At 42.1% G+C, this 19,974-nt stretch overlaps 1 protein-coding gene across 3 annotated transcripts in view; it reads left to right on the forward strand.

The window, feature by feature from the left end:
- mpripb (myosin phosphatase Rho interacting protein b) overlaps nucleotides 1–19,974 on the forward strand; it is a 45,393-nt gene that overhangs the window by 16,674 nt on the left and 8,745 nt on the right. Inside the window, exons 4-16 of one of the 3 annotated variants that reach the window (XM_085283713.1) lie at nucleotides 1,007–1,158; nucleotides 1,267–1,351; nucleotides 1,447–1,618; nucleotides 1,922–2,366; nucleotides 5,416–5,542; nucleotides 6,644–6,748; nucleotides 11,051–11,107; nucleotides 11,478–11,546; nucleotides 11,630–11,719; nucleotides 12,805–12,914; nucleotides 13,079–13,634; nucleotides 14,559–14,696; nucleotides 16,225–18,801. In XM_085283713.1, coding sequence (XP_085139839.1) covers nucleotides 1,007–1,158; nucleotides 1,267–1,351; nucleotides 1,447–1,618; nucleotides 1,922–2,366; nucleotides 5,416–5,542; nucleotides 6,644–6,748; nucleotides 11,051–11,107; nucleotides 11,478–11,546; nucleotides 11,630–11,719; nucleotides 12,805–12,914; nucleotides 13,079–13,634; nucleotides 14,559–14,696; nucleotides 16,225–18,801 — 4,683 coding nt within the window. The remainder of the gene's footprint in view (nucleotides 1–1,006; nucleotides 1,159–1,266; nucleotides 1,352–1,446; nucleotides 1,619–1,921; nucleotides 2,367–5,415; nucleotides 5,543–6,643; nucleotides 6,749–11,050; nucleotides 11,108–11,477; nucleotides 11,547–11,629; nucleotides 11,720–12,804; nucleotides 12,915–13,078; nucleotides 13,635–14,558; nucleotides 14,697–16,224; nucleotides 18,802–19,974) is intronic. The other 2 variants (XM_085283714.1, XM_085283715.1) reach the window with 2 other exon arrangements.

Below are 19,974 nucleotides of genomic sequence, written 5' to 3' on the forward strand. Positions count from 1 at the left end.
ACATAAGGCACACAGGATTATAAGGGGCACTGTCGACTTTCAGAAAAATCAAAGGATTGATTTTAAGTGTGCCGTATTTTCCAAACAACACGGTAATAACGACGGCCCGCTAGCATGCTCTACCAAAAATAGTGCTTTGTTGTGTATCTGATGGACGAAAGCCAAACCAGTTCCACACCACTGAAGTTGCAGCATTTTTACAAACCAATTCTGATTCATCTGTTTCATTCAACGATCCGCTTTCGCCCTTCTCGTTCTGCGTCGCCGCCATGTGCGTATGTAAACAAAGGCACTGCGCATGCGCGTTTTACCCATATTCTATCGCGATATTTCATTTTCTTATCGTTGCCCGACAACACAAACAACACAAACGTTATACCGGTATTACTGTGAACAGTATAATATGGCCCTAGTCAGAGCTTTGACTGTGGTTTGTGCTTTGTGGATCAACCATGACGCTGAAAGCTATCAGTCTCCATGCTACAAACAGCTCTGTTCTTCACTGAGCATGCTGTTACCTTCACTTTTCACTCAGTGTGCTATAACAGAGGACTCAACTCGTTACCATAGTGACGTGGCGATAGCAGCCGAGGGTTCGTACAGTATGACAGAGAGATCTGAAGCATGTTTTCCTTTGGAACGTGATATGAGTATTTAGCTGGGCGAGCATACCACACATTTGTTCTCGCTCTGTTTTTAAAATGAACAGGTCTTAGGTCTCTAACCTAACACTTCCCTCCGCTTAGCTATGTGACGCACAAGCACAAGCAAATATGGAGGCTAATTTGTAGGTCTGTGCTGAGTACCATACATGCATGTTAAACATAATGATTGGCCATGAGGGAGATAGTAGAGATCTTTCACATGTCACATGCAAAAAAAAAAAAAAAAAAGTAAAACAGTTACCCATATCTCCAAAGTGAAAACTGGATTACCTACACAGTGTATAAATATCCAAATATTTGGATACGTCTCTGCTCATTTTTTCATATTGTGTCTTTTCTAGCCAAGCACGCTCCCTCAGGGCACAGTCAACATGAACCTGTGTACAGACGTCATTGATGCAGAGCCCAAGACGGGCCAGAAGAACTCACTGTGCATCATCACACCTGACCAGGAGTACTACATCAGAGGAGAGAATAAGGAGATCATCAATGGGTAATTTGTCCAGATATGATTACTGATGGGTTGTCACAGGGTTGGATGCTGATGTCTGATATTCAGAAATCTTTGGGCATGTGTGTTTGTGCACGCACACACCTGCAGGTGGAGTGAACAGCTGATTGTCTACCCCCGAACCAACAAACAGAACCAGAAGAAGAAACGCAAAGTTGAGCCTGCCACCTCCCAGGTAATCCTCCTCACAACACAAACGTTCAAAGGTCAGGATCATGCGCCACCTTCTTTAGGCCGTCATTTTTGACTTCATTGTGCGTTCACATCCAGGAGCCGGGTCCAGCCAAGGTAGCAGTAACTGGGTCTGGTATCCCAGAAGCGGAAAAAGTTCCAGATTCAAGCTCCATCATCTGGCAGGAAGAACTGAACCAGAGGGAGGCTGAAGGGGCAGCAGTCTGGACTGCTGCTGAGCTACCTTCAGGATCACCACTGCCCCCTACAGGTAAGGAGAAATAACACATTATAAATAAGGTCAAAGGTGATATTCAAAAAGGATGTAACCAAGTGAAAAAGACACCACATTTAAGTTTTTCATTAGGCTTTACCCAGCCAGTTGTTTTCTAGATAATGGGTTGTTTATTATTGAAGAAGAAATTAAAGCAATTTAAAATGACATAAAAATACATGTTTCCAAGGTAGAGAGTCTAATCAAATGGGTTTTTGTTTTTTTAAGTCAAATGTATTCAATTAATCTTATTTTAAATAAATATATGGCATCATGGCATCTTCTGTTCCTCATCTGTAGGGGACTCTGCATCTGCGGCCCAGGCTTCTGATGCAGGCTCAGTGAACGGTGATGAAGTGGACCGGGGCGGCCTGCCGTTGCACGGCTCCACCCCCCAGCCTCCCAGCGACCTGCTGTCCCCGACCGGCTCCTGCTCCAGCCTGGGAGGCATTCCGCGCTGCCTCTCACCAGCTCCCAGCGACCCCTTCCCCTCCGGCAGCTCCCTGCTCTCCAACGGCTCTCACATCAGCGGCTCAGTCAGCTCTCTCGACTCGGATGCCAGCGGCAGCACGGTGACGAGCACAGACAGCCACCCGGCCACCCAGAGGAGCGGTCACTCCTACAGCCACCACGACACGCCGCGGTCTCGGCGGTTGGAGGCTGAGGCTAGAAAGGCTGAGAAGAGGAGCCGGTTCAGGAGCCCAGACAGGCAGGAGAGAGAGGCCGTCTTCAGCCCCGAGAGGAGGTCAGTGTTCACTGACTTCTAAACTTTCTCTTATGTTATACAAATCATCCAGCAAAACAGCAACAAGTGAAGCATTTGGAAGCTGAGCTGTTTTCATTTTACATTAATGATAATCTGATTTCACAGATATTCGCAAGACGTCTCTCTTTGTATGCAAACAGCTGTTAATGCAATCTGACTGATTTTGTCACAAATTCAGTCAGACTGATCAGTGGAAATGGTGAATTGTGCAGCCTTGTACAGTTATTGTGCCGTCTTTTGGATCCATCTTGTCTCATCTTCCCAATATCTCAGAAAATAAATTACACTACCTCTTCTAGGTTGTAGCTACGGTCGATAGCCACCCTGACTGTCAATAAAGCTCTCTGGGAGTTGATCACGATTAGGTTAAGTCACACAGCGTTGTCATTTGTCCACAGACATTTAAATATAATACACAAACTATGAACTCTAGCTCTGTCTTAGTTGTATTTTTTGTGCTCAGATGGACTTGATTGAAAAAAGTACTACATGTGAGCATGCAGGTAGCATGTTGATAAGCAAAGGTGATAAGATCCTGCTGCGAACTAGCAGTTTAATCAGCATCTGATTAAACCTGATGAACCAGGTCAGTGGAATGCTTTCTTAGAATCTCAGCTCTCTGCGTTATATTGGATAGCATCAGTTTTTTACCCGTGTTTTTATGGGAAAATGTGTTCCTTAACAATCACCCCTGCCTTTCAACTTTTTCCTCCTTTTAAAAAAGCACACAGTGCAGGTTTTGTACTTTCCGTTCAGCAATCTGACTCTCCACGACTGGTTATGTTTGTGAAAGGTCTCTCTCGCACACACAGACACCAGTGAGGGCAACACTTCAAACAAACCTAGTAGGTGAGGTTGTTACAGGGGTAGCGGGGTCATCTTTTTCCTCCCAGAGCCAGCTTCCTGTGCCATTCAGATAGCTCCATGCCTGCCAGGCCCAAAGGGAAAAGGAGGTGGAGGAAAGTGGCCCTTGAACATTATTAGTGTCCTGAACCAGTTCATGTTCAAGTGAACACACATCTGTCTGTACAGCAACCAGGGGAGCAGCCTAGGAGCCGCTTTCCAACACTTACCAATGTTAATGTGCCATTATGTAAATGGCACATTAACACAGCAGGCATCTGCATAGCAACAGCAGCCAGCTTTATATTTTTTGACATTGCAGTGTTGGGCCAAGGATGGAAAATAGACACAACAACTCGAAGATGTGGTCCCTGACTGAGAAATGTCATTAAATCCCGTTACGACTGAAATCCCTTTCCTGAAAGTTCATACTTATTCACTGCCGAGTTTGTTAGTTCAGCTCAGGATGAGATGATCGAAGCAAAGCCTCTGGTCAGCAAGATCCATCTAGAAGTAGATGTCGCAACAAGGTAAACTTGTGGAAGGATCATAAAGGGTTTTCTACAGCTGACTGCATGGCCCAGTGTTGGCAGCATGGCACTACTGTGTTAGTTTTCTGCTAGTTTTGAGTCTCCATCATTCACACTGGCTACCTCGTGCAGGTTTATCAAAAGGCACGAGCTTTTGTCCTTGCATGATGGGCTTACATGGTCCAGGCCTGCCTGTCTAACAGATGAACCTTTGTCATTTCGCCCCGTTTCACATTCAGTCATTTGGTTTTAATTTGAATAATATTTTAAAGTTCAAGGAAATTCCCTTTAAAAAGACAGCACGTGCCAAGTGGTGCTTTTCTTTTTCCTAACTGAAATGAAGTAACAGAAGCAACAGCACTTAGCCAGAAAGTGCATGTGCACTCCTGGTCCTTGTCTGTTCCTCATCTGATGTGTATTTCTGACAACTTCATGTGAGCCTGACTGGGGCAAACGGTGGCCTCCACACTGTCCTCATCCTCCTCCCCTCTGCTTTATTCCCTTTTAAGGGCAGCGACTGTAGCAGAAGTGTCCCCAAATAAGGGCAGCATTTAAGCAAAAGAGTAATATAATATTTCCCACTGCTTCTTGCCCTCTTCCTCTCTGTAATGCAGATTTCTGTTATTGAACAAAAGGCCTGTGTGGGAATGTGTCAGAGCAGGCGGTGTTGTGTGTCACAGACTGAGGAAGGTTGCAGATGGACTTGAGCGAGCGTAGGCTGTTCTCAGATCTGTGATCCAGCACTCATTTTACCCTTGAGAGATCGTTCTGTGAATGAGTTTCTTTAGCGTAATCTGTTGCAGATGATCAGCCTGTCCACTACATCAAAGACCCATGACTATTTACTGGGAACATCTCAACTCTTTACATTTACATTTGAAGTATTTGCATTTTTTTTTTCCTTCGCCCAAAGAAACATTTCTTGACAGCACTGGCAGAGCAAGCTTTCATTTCCCCTTAGGAGGCGTGACTTAAAAACCTGCTGCTACAGTGTCACAGACCTGAAGATTAACCCATAATGACTTTAATCCTGCAGCAGCAAAAGCTTTCTAAACGCATCAACAACTTTACCTGCTGTTTGACTGCAGGGTCAGAAATATAAGCAAGTTTCTGCTTCCAGTATCTGGCACCGATGATCAGTGCCAAAGGGAAAAAGTTCCCAGGGTTTTAAGTATTTGGAGAATGACGCTTTTTTGGGGGGTAATTTTGCAAACATGTGGTCTCCACACAGAGAGGCCCAGCACTTTTGAATTAGGAATCCATTTGTACTATAATGCTACAGGTTGCTTTAAGCAGACCTGTAGATTTATACTCTATTATGAGTTAGTCAGTACTGTAAATCAACCAGTCTTAACAGCACAAGTCCATTGTGATCATCAAGACTGTAAGAACAGAAACAAGCAGATGATCCCAGAGCTAGGACAACTGATCTGATTAGTGACTAAATGTTTGTCAGGCTGCTGTAGAAGAAAATCTCTAATTTTCTTCCAGTTAACTCATTCCCAATTCCAGCGTCTTGAACAGTTTTTTTTTTTAACACAGTACAAGTTAGGTCAACATGCCAGTTGAGAGCCTTTCAGTGTCATTACCATTCATGATGATTTATAGAAACTGAATGCCTTACATGTTTAACCAAAGTGTGCATTTGTTTGCAGTCGCTCCGGTGTTATCGAGAAGTTGGAGGCCTTGGAGTTGGAGAATCCAGAAAAAATGGAGGTGGAGGAGTCGGGGAGAAGCAGAGTCAGACAAGGCCGAAGTGAACACAGACGCTTCCAGAGAGAGGTAACGTGTGTGAGTGTGGGTGTGTTCAGTCCAACAGTGCCAATATTGTGCTGCAGTTCACAATAGATATGGTAATATGTGTAAACAGTGATTTTCAACAACATCACATGGAAAGCCAGATGTGTTCTCAGCAGTGGCCCTACCAGGACAAGTTTTGGTTCCCCCTCTGCCCCGCTGCTATCCCACCGCTCCTCCTCTTTCTTTTCCCTTATCCTCACCCTCTTCCCTCCGTCCTCTCCCTCTCTCTGTCCTGTCTTTGTTTTGCTTGTAGGTCAGAGGTCAGCAGGGGTTGCTGTATTCATTTCCAGTTTCCACTCTGTGGTGGGATTCCCCTGGTGATTACATTTTCCTTTCCCACCCTAGCCCCTTGCGCTAAGTTTGAGCAACTCGGGCCTGAGTTTAGCAAGACAGTGACCCGACACAGAGTCCCCACTCGGACACCACTTGGCCCTGGATCTGTTTCACCATAAAAATATTGCGTACACGTACGCAAATAAAGCAGCCAAGACTGCTTGTGTGTCTCTTACTGCACACAAACGCTCTGTTCTCCTTATTGTTGCGTTGAAACAATGCACACATTTCCAGCTGACGCATTTAGCCTCATGCTAACAGTGTGTATTTTTGTTTTCAGCCTCTTTGATTCAGTGCCGAATTCGGCCTCATAAAACACATGGGCTCAACAAAGTAGTGTTTGTCATGAGATTTCTCCACAGCTCATTAATACCCACTCAAACAGACCTGATTACAAAAGAATGGGTCAGTGATTCTTGCCTGTTCTGTGTGTTTTCTATAAAAACATTTGCCCGCTACTTATTACTTGCACTATTATGCAAACATTCTGGTAGAGCCAATTTACACAAATCTCACAGAAAACTCAAACATGCATCTATGCTTCCTTTTTTCGTCTGTACTATGGACTGTTTTCTATGTGAAGGATGCAGTGCAAAGTGTTATAAATTACTCATCACTTGTATTGTTGATGTTGAGCATGGGAATGCTGACTGTAGTTCACTAAATGGCTGTGGGTGTCAGTAGTGACAGTAGTTTCTTGGAAGTTGCTGAGAGCTTCTTTAAGGGTGTTTATATGCGTGTGTTGTTTAGGAACAGAGGCAAGACGTGGGTCAGGGTCTGGACTTTCCCTCTACCCTGCCCCCTCTGAGAAGAGCCAAGTCGTTGGACCGGAGGACCACTGAGTCAGTCATGACGGTGAGTGTTCTCTTGTTTTTGTAAAGTCTGCGATCATGCTAAAACTCCAAGTGTTCCTGTCGGAGAATTGACCTCTCAAAGTGAGCAGTTTGTTTTCCAGCCTTACTCACTAATTGGCAAGAGTCACTGCAGCAGCGGAGATGATAAGAAGTCAGCTGCTGTTGTTTGCTCAGCATGTTGATGGGAATTGTTAGTTCGTCATCCCGCGTTACATCATTATTCGTTTGTTGTGTTATACGCTTGTCTCACACATTAGTTACCTAAAAAACTGTTTGTGATTTTTAATGAATAAATAAGATGATTGAAAAATTTGTTTATATTCATTGAACAATGTTGGCTTTACATTTAAAGCCACTCATAGGGACGTTTCACTGGGCTAAAAGAGCCCCGTTTATAGGGACTCTGGTAGGTTTCCTTTAAAAAAACAAACACTTTCCCTCCTCGTATACTTTGACAGTGGGTGGATGCTCATGTTAAACATGGTAAAATCAGAGTATGTACAGCTTAACCATGTCAGCGCAAGTAAACCCTGTGAGTACCTTTTCAGATTGGCTTAACGCAAGCTGACGCATCACAACTCATTACAGCTTGTTTTTCATTACATCAAGTAACACTTAACTAAGTGGAGTAGTTATAGCAACCCGGTCAAACATCACACGACGTCATTTGTATGCGATGGTATATGTGTTGCTCGGTCTGTGGCTTTTTGTCAGACTCGGGGACACCCGTGTTGTTGTTTGTTTTTCTTCCATTTTCCGAGTTGCTGGTTTCAAAAATGACAGTTTTAGATTTTCGTGAAGGGGATGCTCTCATGACTCATCGAATGAAGCTGCTGACTAGCCGTTCAGTCAGCAGTCTGACAACGTCACATTCTCGGATCACCTCAGATTGCTTGGAACCCCCTGCCGAGTAGGTACTGCTGGAAAAGCACTACTTGTTTCAGTCAGTGTGAACTGAGGGGAAGAACCAAGGCTCATTAAATGAATCTTTATCTATGTTTTACACTGTGAATCATAAAACGCTACAAATCCATGAATACAAAATATGGAGCAGGAAATGGTAGCAATAAGTCCTCTTTAATCTTGAATTATTTTTAGGGAAAACCTTTGCCTAAAAATGAATCAACTTTAATATTAAAGATATTATTCAATATCTAAATAAAGATTAGATATTAATAAATATGTTAAGATATTTATTAATTTACTTAAAATATAGTTAAGCTGGAGAACAACATGAAAACTGTCATATACAGTAACTAAGAGTACGCATGAAGTTTCACATTTCCACACATCGCGTCTAAATCCAGTTTATTACTTTGACTCTTGTTTTGTCTTCAACAACTTAGCAAAGGTAGTTTTAAGCTTGCTTGACGCTTGTGCAGGTAGCAAACAGTAAGTTTATCAGGACTGTTTGGCTGAAGTGGGAGTTGAATATTAATATTAATATTTAATCCATAAATAGTAAAGTGTCTTATTTCACTGTTTTGTAATCTCTGCTAAAGCCACACCATTCTGCTGCTAAAAGCCGCGGTGAACCAGTAATGAATATGGTTCAATAGGGTGATGAATAAAGGAGCAGGTTCAAAGTTTGTCCTAATAATTTTCAGACCTGAACGCTCCAGGACTGAAAGGTCAGTGCGTTCTGTCTGTGGCCTCGTAAACAAAGCTGCTCTTGTTCTGTTAAGCCGGAGGATCAGAGGTCAGCCGCAGTGCCAGGGCTTCAGCCGAGCAGAGAGAGATCGCTGGCTTGTTGTTGTTCGAGCCTAAGAGGCGTGATTCGCTTAGGTAACACAGTTAGGAGAATTAAACATTGAGCAAACTCTCAGCAGACATCACTCAACAGTATGCCACAGAAAACATTCTATAGACAGATTTAGTGGGGGTATTAACACTGATGGTGCAAGTGGAGCGTTACGGGTTTGTTGTTCTTTTCCACCTTGATATTACTCTTTTTGCACTACAAGTAGTCTCACAGCTCAAAATAGTTCTTTGATTTTTATTACTGGGTCTTGTGAAGCCCCTCAGTTCCAGCCACTATCTAAAACTTTCTGCTCATTCCTTCACAAACAGTAGGTTTGAATAACAGGTTGATGGAGCACACAACCAGCACTGTATGCCTGAAGTGACCGTATGAAGGATGCTCCCTTTCTTTGGCATCATTTAGATCTAAGTGGGGGGAAATGTCAGAAACTGAGCATTTAGAGTACACTGTAAATAAAAGAAGCACAAAGCCACCGTAAAGATACCCGCTGGTTTCTAGATCCCACATTGGAGGTTAAATGTCAGCATTTGGCTACACTTATCTTGGGTATCCTATTTGGATGAGTGTTCAATGAGAGCATGACACGCTCAGTTGTCAGCTAGCAGTCTTTTTTAGCTAAACTGCAGATGTTCAACACATAGACATAGCTAGTTAATACCAAGCAACATATGAGGCTTAGCCCATAGCTGTCCGCTTGCTGTACTAGCATCACTAGTAGTCAAACTAGCCCTGCCCCTAATTTTAAATCTTACCAAATAAAAATATCTTTTTTTTTTTTTTAATACCCCAAAAGTCCAACTAAATGGTGTATGTAATGAGAGTCTATGGGGACTGACCTGTTTTTGGAGCAAATCTTAAGTGACCTTTAAAGGAACTGGCAGTTTTATTTTTATTTTTTAAGCAGACTTATTTTTCAGCCCTAGAGTTTGCCTCTTGGAACTATGGGAGAGGATTAGGGCCAGTATTTTTTTATTATTATTTTTTTAACCACAATTCTGAGATTATTGTCAGATTTCAAAAAAGTCCAAAAGAAGTCCTCAATTTGTATTTTGGTCTCCCCCCCTCCTCTTCCAATGGCTCTAATCCTCTTCTGTATGGCTCAGTCTAATACACAGTTCGGATTTTTTATTTATATTTTTTCATTCTATCAATATATAACATAATATGTAATAATTTTTTGCTTTCTGTCTATGATTAAAATCACAATTTCTATAAAGTTTCTTCAGAAGACTGAAGAAGTCACTTGGATGAGTGGTGAAATGTTTCTCCAGTAGATAATGGTACGTTCAGATGAACAGAATCAACTTTCTCTGACTTCAGTCAGCTGTTCAGATCCAACCTTTCTCCTGTAAAACCTTCTGCAGCATTTTACAGGAGAAAGTAACTGTCCTTGCAGTTTATTGTGCAGGTAAACGGGCAACTGTGCAAGGACAGCACTGTTTCAGATCCTTCTTCTGACTTTAAATATGTAAAATCTCTCCACATTACTGAATTCCACTTACCTTTTTTTCAACACTGTCGTCTTTTGAGCCGAGGGCTGCTTTGATGGGAGCGTTAGCATTTGGTTTTGTCATGTTGTTGTTTATTTCACTCATGCTCCTAATGTGTTGGTTTGTAAAACTACAGCAGGCCCAACATTAGCACATGTGCTGCTGCTCACGACGTAGCGCTAAATCCATTATCATCGGCCTTTTTCTGGTAAAATAAGGTTGGAACAAGTTCTGTTGACTTTATATTGATCATCAGCCATAGTCTGATGGAAATAAGATTGACTTTAAATGGAATATCTGATACAAACCAACTGTGACCTCTGACAAACTTTATCAATGTGTGATTTCTTTCCTAATGTTCCTTGTTGTGGTGGTGCAAGGGTGCTGTAACCCCCGTGCTGCAGGGCGCGGCGCAGCCCCCTGCTCTCCCCCTGCTCTCCAGGTTATTCTTCTCATCCTGCTCTCTCTGTGTGCAATTTGTTATGCTGCGTGAATTCATTCTGCTAGATCTAAGATGGAAAAAAGAGACTATGTCTGAGTGTGTATGAGCCCGTCACAACTTCCTACTGCTTCCTGTGGTCACTGTTCACGTGTGCGTGTCTGTGCGTGTCTGTGTGTGTGTGTGTGTCAGGCTGAGCACTTGGGTTCTGTGGGCAGCACAGCCCTGCAACACATGTGGCAGAAGTTGGCCCCAGTCAGCGGTCCACATTTACATCCTCATCCTTGTCTGATCCGCTGGCAGGGTCAACTTCTCCCTGCAGCCGACTGAGTGAGCATGTGTTTTAGCTGCTGCTGATTTTTGAATGCTAGCAGTGAGGTATTGAACTTGAATTTGACACACTGCCACTGCATTACGTCTCGTTTTATTTAGGCGCTGTTTGTGAGAAAAGTTGAAGTCCTTATTGATGCTTTCTTTTAAAATGAAGATGGGTGATGGTAGTTTGCTGCTGCAACACATTAATAAAGAACAATGAATGAAAAACATGTTGCTTTGTGACGTTTTCTTAGAATCTGTATCCTCTCTTTATCGATTTATTTCTGTATTTTTTAGCCGGACTTGCTGAACTTCAAGAAAGGCTGGATGGTGAAACTTGACGAGCAAGGCCAGGTACCATTTTTATTAGCTAATTAGGAGAAACGTAAAGAGGAAACTGGAAATGGTATTAACCATTGAAAGCTAAATGAAAATGATTGCTGGAGTCTTCAAAAAAATCAAGAGTTCAAAAACCTGAGTCACTGTCTGTCTGTAGCGTTCGATGGCCTTTACACACCTGTGGCCACACTTTGATGTTCCATCTTCAATGGACTTGAAAGACGAGGGTGGTGCTAGGAAGCTTTAAAATACTGTTTATAAGATATATAAAGAGACAAACTCTACACTGACACATAGGACTGTGTGGACACTCGATATGTGACTTGCTATGCTACCTTGCTGTATTACACAGCTCTGTTTTTAAACTGTAAATTTTTTTCTCAAGTGGAAGAAGTACTGGTTTGTGCTGACTGATCACAGCCTGAGATACTACAAGGATTCAATTGCAGAGGAGGTGGGCTTATTTGTTCTCTTTCACACCTTGTGTTTTTATTTCCTTCTACCTTTAAAATGCGTCTTTGTTTCTGTGTAACTCAGGCCTCTGACCTGGATGGTGAGATTGACCTGTCCACCTGCTACAATGTAACTGAATACCAGGCTCAACGAAACTATGGCTTTCAGATTCATGTAAGAGGCTTTGCTTGTTTTGTCTCAAACCTTTCTGCTCAAGGAAAAATCTTTCAGTGTGATGACATTGTAACAGTTCGTGTGTTTGATTCTAGATTTTGTTGCACTTAACCATTAGCAATACTTAACATGTAATTTTGCTCGTCTTCTGGGGTAAATGCCAGATTTTCCACTCGATATCCACAGTAAAATGTCATATTGTCTCATCATCTGGGTGTTTTTTGTCACTCAGTATTTAGTTTAAACAAGAAGAACATTTTCATTTCATGCATTTTATTTTATTTCAAAGGCATTGAAAAAAAGTGGCCACCAAGTGGTCATCTTAAGCCCTTATGTGTGAACAGTAATGTGAGGCTGTCTGTTTGCTTTATTCTATAAATGCAGTCATAAAATCACCGATCCAATTTAAAAACTGCTTGGTGACTCAGAATGTAAGAGAGTGTGTATGTACCCTCCAATCTGCAAGAAACTTTCCCTGAATATTGTCTCACACGCACATTACTAACATCTCTCTGTTTTATATTAATTTTCCTTGAGTCGCCACTAAATACTGAATGAAGGCTTTGGAAAGTGCTGCAGGCACTTTTGCTAGTACTCCTTATACGCAACCACACAGCTCCATGAGCTGATGTCTCCACGTGGTGCGTTCAACTTTAAGTCAGAATTTCCAACTTCCTGGTTGGAATTTTTTTTTAACTGGAACGCCCCCTCAAGTCAGGCTTCCAACTTGGAAAGTTGGGGCAGCTCCATCAACTCTGACTTAACAATCAACGATGGCAGCAGCGCACGTAAAAACGAAACAATGAAAGTGTATAACTTAGTCTGAACTGCTGTTGTTCATTGGACATCTATGAACGTGCTGCAGCTGTGTTTGTAGGCACAAAAACAGAAATCACTGTATTTGTAGTGATGCGGGATTATTTGGGGTTTCTTACTTTTCCAGGTTTGCTACTAGAGAAGCGCTAATGAATCTGCTACGATAAAGAGAGATTTCTATTCAGGATTTTTTTGGCTGCTACATCTCTTCTCTATATCGCTCTTTCTCATCACTCTGTGTGTTCTTCACTGTGCTTTTTGATGTTTAGACGCAGGAAGGAGTGCACACTCTGTCTGCCATGACAGCAGGCATACGTAGGAACTGGATCCAGGCAGTCATGAAGAATGTCAGACCCTCCACTGCCCCTGATGTGGCAAGGTGGGTACAAGTCACAGTTATAACATGCTTCTCAGTTATCAAGAAACTCAATGCTTTCGTGTAATATTCATGTATATTAATACATTAAAAGATAGATTTCAAAGTTTAGAGATGAAAAAAGAACAGGAAAGCAGAAACTTACTTTGCTTTCTTTCGCCGTTTAGCTCGACCGAGGATCATGGCTCATTCTCTCCTTTAGAGGGTCTCGTCAGACCAGATGTCACTCAGGACTCTCCTTCTTCTGAGGCCTCATCTGTAGACAAAGAAGCCACTTCTGGAGTCATTAAGAGCCGAGCTCGCGAGCGCAGGCGAGAAGGCCGCTCTAAGACATTTGACTGGGCAGAGTTCAGGCCCATAGCCCAGGCTCTGGCTCAACAGCGGGCGCAGGAAGCCGAGAGTCTCCAGGCAGACATGGGGGAGCTCGAGCGCAGTCGGAGAAGAGAGGAGAGACGGAAGAGGTACGAGAACGTGACAAGCTCAGACCCTGCATCGGTTAAAGAAGGAGGGAGGACCGACGATGAGAGGGGAGACGAACCTCCGGGTTCGCTAGGTCCCGTATCTCTGGAGAGGCAGCAGATGGTGGAGGAGGTGATCGAAGAACACTGGCGACAGGTAGAGAAGACGCCCATGCGGGAGGAAAGGAGGGTGCCGCTTCCCACCGCAGTGCAACCTAGAGAGACTGTAGAGCTGGAGCAGCTACTGGAGAGTTATAAGCAAGGGGTATGTTTCCTTGTTTGATTTAGATTGTTGCTGTTGTTTTGAGTGAAATTCAAATATACAAAGTGAAGAATCCAGTCAGCAAGTACAGAGCTAAGCCTGTATTTAAGCTTCAGGGGGAAAATGCATTTTAGATTTTATTTGGTTAGTTTTAATCGGTTTAAGAGCTTCAGTAAATTTAAACTTGCCATTGAATTGATTGCTGCATACAGTATAACATAGTCATGAATAATAACTCTGTAGTGTAACAGTTTAGGTATTTGCTTAACAAGTGAAAGATGAATCCAATGAAGCCAGCATCTTACCAACAGTCAAACACGGTGGTGGTAGTGTGATGGTGTGGGGCTCTAAAAACAAAAACAAAAAAGACTGAAATCCTATTGAGATGCTTTTGCAAGACCTCAAACAAGAAGGAGAGTGGGCAAAATTTCTTCCCCAGTGATGTGAAAGACTGATTGCAGTTTTTGCAAATGCTTGGTTGCAGTTTTTGGTGCCCCAGGTAGCACAACCAGTTATTAGGTTTAGGGGGAATTCACTTTTCCTACATAGGGCCAAGTAAATTTGCGTAGCTTTTTCTTTAATAAATGAAGTCATCATTGTAAAAATGCGTGTTTGCATTTATTCAGGTTGTTTTTAAGTCTCCTATTCAAATAACCATATGGTCAGGGCCTTTCTGTGGGGGGTGGCATGGTCTCCTCCCTCCTCTCTGGGTACTCTGCCTTCTCCCACAGCACCAATAACTGGGCGTTTGCTGCAGTTAGTGAGGTTATGATAATTGGTGATTCAAAATTGCCTCTCACTCTATGGCAGCTGGGATTGGCTCCAGCCCCCCTGTGACCCTGAATTGGATAAGCAGAAGAGGATATATATATATATATATATATATATTTATTTTATATTCTAATATTCTTCCTGCCGTTTTTACAGATTGAGGACCTGAAGGCACAGTTGAAGAGCTGTCACAAGCAGCTCCTGGACTCAAATAAGCACAAACAGGAGCTGGAGATCCAGCTGAGAATGGCTCTGGAGAGAGAGCAGGATGACCGATCTGGTTACATCTCTCCGGTGAGTTGTCCCTTTATTCTGCTCTTATGGGAAGTCCTGTTGTAAACTCGATCAGTACATTCTTAACTGAGCAGTGGTTTCTACTTCATTTCGTAACATTTTCTGCATGTTGTATTTTATCGAGAGAAAATCGCAACCAAACTGACGAAGCTACAACGTGGCTACAGATAAACGCCTTTGCATGACTTCATTGCATGTGGAAAACGATAAGATTTCATTACTAAATTGGCTTATACTAGTTAATCTGCTCGCTTTGTGTTGTAGATTTTTACTTTATCAGGACTCATGCAAGGAGTTATTTGAGTAATTTTCTTGATTTTGGACCAAAGGACTGTAGTTTTGCAGTTTCTGGAGAGGTGTTATTTCACTGTAAGTGTTAATTACATGTGAAAAGTGATAAACAGACACAAATATAAGAATAATGTTGAAGTGTGTTTAAACATTTACCGTATTTGAGTTTTTTCTCATAGAATCAATACAAAAAGATGAACATGAAATCAAAATTAGAAAAGCGGAAGTGAAATGATGGCATTTTTTTTTTCTCCTTGTAATTTTCTCTTTTGCATTTCGACTTCATCATTCAATTTATAGCAATAGAAAATGGAAAAAGCGAAACTTGAGTAGAACTTGTTTTCTTTTTGATTCATTTTTCAGTTGTTTGTTGCCGAATTCATGAAGAGAATTTTGTCTTTGAGTTTAGAGTGACATTTTCCTGCATAGTCTCTGGCACGATTGCTTCACTTGTTGAAATGTTTGTCTTGACATGGAATAATAACCTCTTGGCCTGTATTCTACTCATTTGCATGGACATCAGATTCTTCTATTAACTGCTATAAAGACATCCATTTGTTATTCTTTTAACAAATTTTATATGTAGAAGTGTACTGACATAAATGTATGATGTCGATTTCTTTGCCTGTGTTTTGATGTATGGATGGGTTCTTACAGAGTGAGGCTGAATGATGTTTTAAATACATATATATGTAAATTATATATAATTTTGTTTTTGGCAGATTTCAAGTATAGTGCTCTTACTCTAGACAGTGAATTATTTTGAGAAAGTTGGGAGGGTGTTTGAAGCATTAGATTTGAGCTGCATAATGCATTTCATTATCTCCTCTCAGACTTGGACGTGAAACCTGTGAAATGTGTGTTTGTAGGACCTGGTATGCCTTTCTATCCTTGAATAAACCACTCAGCTGAAACTAATATTGCATTACTTACCACTTAAAGTAACCTTTAACCATTAAATGTGCATGCTATTGGTATTAACTAACCCCAGCTATTTAAATCTTTCAGTTGCTTTTAATTTACACCTTTAAACCAAAAGAAATTTTTGGATTTGTTTTGAATCTGTTCATTTGCATAATTTGGTATTGTTATGTGGGAATGCTTAATGTAATGTCACTTTTTAATTTAATAATAATAATTTAAAGAGAAATAATTAGTAGTTAGCGCTGGAAATTATAAGCAAGCTTTGTGTCTCCCCTGCTGTGTGTTAACCAACTGTCTGGTCCCCTTTTCCAAGCTGGAGCAACCTTTGGGTCTGGAGGCTGATGTGACGCCCCAGATGAAGAGGCCCGAACTGGTTAGTTCTCAAGCGCAGAGTTTAACAAAGAAGTACCAGGAGACCAAAGAGCTCCTGAAGCTGCAAGAGCTGAAAAAGCGCAATATGCAGGCACAGCTTGGCCTCTCGCTTTCTCACCTTCCCATCAAGGACCCTTACTTTTCTGAATCCCACAAAACATCCATCCTGGAAGGCCCTCCCCCTGAACTTGTCCAAAAACCAGTTAGCTTTTTAATCCAGGACACCACAGAGGCTATTCAAGAACTAGAGGACTTAACGCATGACAATCCTCTGACTCTAAAGGAGCTGGCGAAAGTGTTGAAATTACATAGCTGTAATCAAGACACAGCAGAGAAGCATCAACTTCAGAAGCTGCTGGAGACCTGGAAGCACCAGCAGGAGTTAGAAAATGAAACCATAAAAAAGAGTTTAGCTAGAGCTGGAGAGAGCATCCGCAAATATGAAGCTCGTCTTCTAACCATGGAGGACATGGTGGGGAAAGTTCACAAGCAAAGTTTTGAAAGCCCAAAGGGCTCCTACAGTCTTCTGTCCAAAACTGAGAACTACTCAGAGTCGAGTGATGAAACTATTGGGATGCTGTCTCAGAGGATTGAACTTTTAACTAGTGAAAATGGAGCATTGAAACAGCGATGTCAGGAGATAATAAATCAACTGACTGAGGCTGACAGAGAGATAGACAGACTGAAAGCTGAACTCATCAGCCAGCAAGGTGGCAAACAGCATCACCTTGTCTTGGAGGAGCTGAAAAGACTAAAAGCTGAACTGGCTGAAAACCAAGCCAATGCCATAGACAGGGAGTATTACGAGAGGGAGTTGAATGAGAAGTCCTTGAGGCTCCATGAAGCGCTCGTTACATTGGAGGAGCTTGGCAGCATCCTTAAAGACACTGAAAAGAAGCTACAGTTAAGAGAGGCCACACTGAAAGGTCTGGGCTTCCAGGGAGATTATGAAGATGACGAATTAAACCCAGAGAAAGAGCAACTCCAAGAGCTGCTTGAAGCCTCAGAAGCAAAGTTATTTGAGACCAAGTCAAGCCTTCAGACTACAGAGCAGCGCTGTATGGAACTAGAAACTAGGAACAGTCAACTAGTTGAACTAAATCAGAAAATTGAGAAGGTCAGCAGAGAGAAGCTAGAAGAAGCAGAAAATGAAATAAGGGTGCTAAGAGAGAAGTTGGTAATGAGCATGAGTACAGATGAAAAGGATGCTGAATCTGTTGAGGCAGAAGAGAAGCATGTGGATGATAAAGGACTTTTAATGAAAGTAGTACAAGAGTTTGAGATGAGGTCTGCATCGATGAATCAGGTTGTGGAAATGTTAGAACAGGTAGATGTTGATGTTGAGAGTATGCTTGGTGAATTAAAAAGCACTTTATTTTCCTCTTCAGAGGAAGAGACATTTTACCCGAGTGGAAAAGATGCGTCATTCGTGTTAAAGGGAGAGTTCTGGAGCCAACTGTTGGGCACCACTGTAGCAAAATCAAAGGAAGACGGACAGAGCCGTGACAGAGGGGTAGAAGAACAGATGATGGCAGAGAAGAGCTTAATGCTCTTGATTAGGAGGATTTGTTCGCAGGCAGACGTTGGAAGTGACAGAGTGACAGATTTGGGATCGATGTATAGCTGGCTTGATAATGAAACAAATGCTCTGATTCTTAAACAGTTAAAAGAAATTCTGGAGGAAAAGTCGCAGAGATTTAAGCAGATTGCCTCCAGTTTGAAGCTTGATAAAGATGACAAACTCCATTCTTTGGCATTAGCAAGCTTTGGCCAACAAACACAATCTTCCGAACATCTGCGTGAATCTCTCAAAGAAGCATACATATCTTACTTGATTATTAGGCTCAATGTCCAGTATGAGAAAGGGCTAAAGAAAAAAGAGGAAGAAGTAAAGATGCCTGGCGTAAATTGTCCAAATTGTCCAAAATTAAGAGAAGTTGCCAGTGGGCTTCAGTCCAAATTGGCAGATCTTCAAAGTCAACTATCTGAGGCGTATTTGAAAGCTGCCCCAGGGTCTCAAACTCTGATTCAGATTGAAGGAGAATCCATTGATTCAGTTGATAAAACCATTGAGCTTCATGATATGATAGCCGAGCACAGGAAAGAGCTACGAGAAGTCAAAGATGGCTACGAGCAGGAAGTTGATAAGTTGAGGCAGGAAATAGCAAAAGCCAACGAGACACTTCGTCTCCGTTCAGAAGAGAATGTAAAAGAGATTGACTCGCTGACGAACTGTATGGAGAACTTGAAGGAGCAGCACGAGAGGGAGATGAGTCGTCTCCTGGAGAGGTTTGACCGGGAAATGGAAGAGCTGCGAAGCATGATGAATCTAGCAACTGCAGGCAGGAATGAAGCAGATGACAACGTACCTTTGGATCACGCCTTGACCCTGAAAGAGCGCATCCAAGAGCTGGTGACCCAAGTCTCAGTCATGACCGAAGAGATGAGACGGCGCGAAGAGCAGGGCGACGTAACCATTCTGCGGCTGAAATACGAGAAAGACCTGGAAAACCTGAAGGTGGAAGTGCTCCTTGTCCTTGCCATCCTCCATCTGTGATGCCTTGTTTTCCTTTGTGGCATTCCCAGATCCCCCTCCCTTCCCCAACATCTACTCCCTTCTCTCGCTCTTTGTTCCGTAAACCAATTTTCTTTTGTGTTGCATGAAAACTAACCTGCTGCAGGTTTATGTTATCACTGATGCTGCTTTAGTTGTTTATTGAGGAACCCATTTTGTTGATGTTTCGTCAAAGTTACCTTAATGAATACAAGACTGAAGCCTCAAACTCTGACTTGGAGTTTGAAGCTGATGGCTTCTCTCGAATTTGGGCTTCAGAAATCTGTCAGTGCCCGACTGTTCTGTGAAATGAGTTCCTCTATTGGTAGTTGAGTGTGCTTACTGATCTAATCTCGGCAGTTTTAGTTACAAAGCAAATAACTGATCCTTTGCAGCACCTTGAAGTCTTTTAGAGTTAAGAATTTTAAAAAGACCATTTCTGTTTTCAGATTAATATTAACTTTAATTCTTTTCCTTTTGCCGTTTCTACTGTTTATTCCATACTGTGACTGAGTACTAGCTTTTTTTTCTTGAACTTGTCAGCAGCTAATTGGCAGCACTTGTGATGAAACCCAATATTTTCTCAAGCAGAAAAATTAAATGCCATTCCTAAGATAATAAAGGCTTGTCCTCATATACAGGGTTGGGGGCGGGTTTCCCATTCGGCTCCAAGAGCTGCCCAAAACTGCACACCTCTGCAATGGGGAAAATGCCCTCAGTGACAAGACGTCACTGAATAAATATCTTGATCTGAAATTATTTGATATTTTCTTGAACATAAAGGACAACAGCTCCTAGTTTTTCAGTAGGATTTGTATTGGAGAAGGTTTAATACAAATTCCATTATTATACCCTAATTTGCAAAGGTATGCTTCCAAAAACTCCTGAATCCAGATAGGATAGGCTTCCAATGGTTATTTGTTCCTATGTTAGGCCTCACATTGCCATTTATAAACTACCAGAGCTAAAAGTAAATAAAACCATCCCCCATAAATCATCCTGCTATCAGAGGCACAAACAAATACATTAACACAATCAGCCATACCTGTTTATTAAACACAGTTTCTGAGCACTTAATGCAGGGATGTTTAATTTGATATGCTTACATGAATGAGTGTTTGGGGTTGTGTCTGCTAA

Source organism: Mchenga conophoros, linkage group LG8, assembly GCF_057382185.1.
Source record: "Mchenga conophoros isolate Kocher_MC1m ecotype Shallow Benthic linkage group LG8, M_conophoros_male_GT1.1, whole genome shotgun sequence".
NCBI classification, from domain to species: Eukaryota; Metazoa; Chordata; class Actinopteri; order Cichliformes; family Cichlidae; genus Mchenga; species Mchenga conophoros.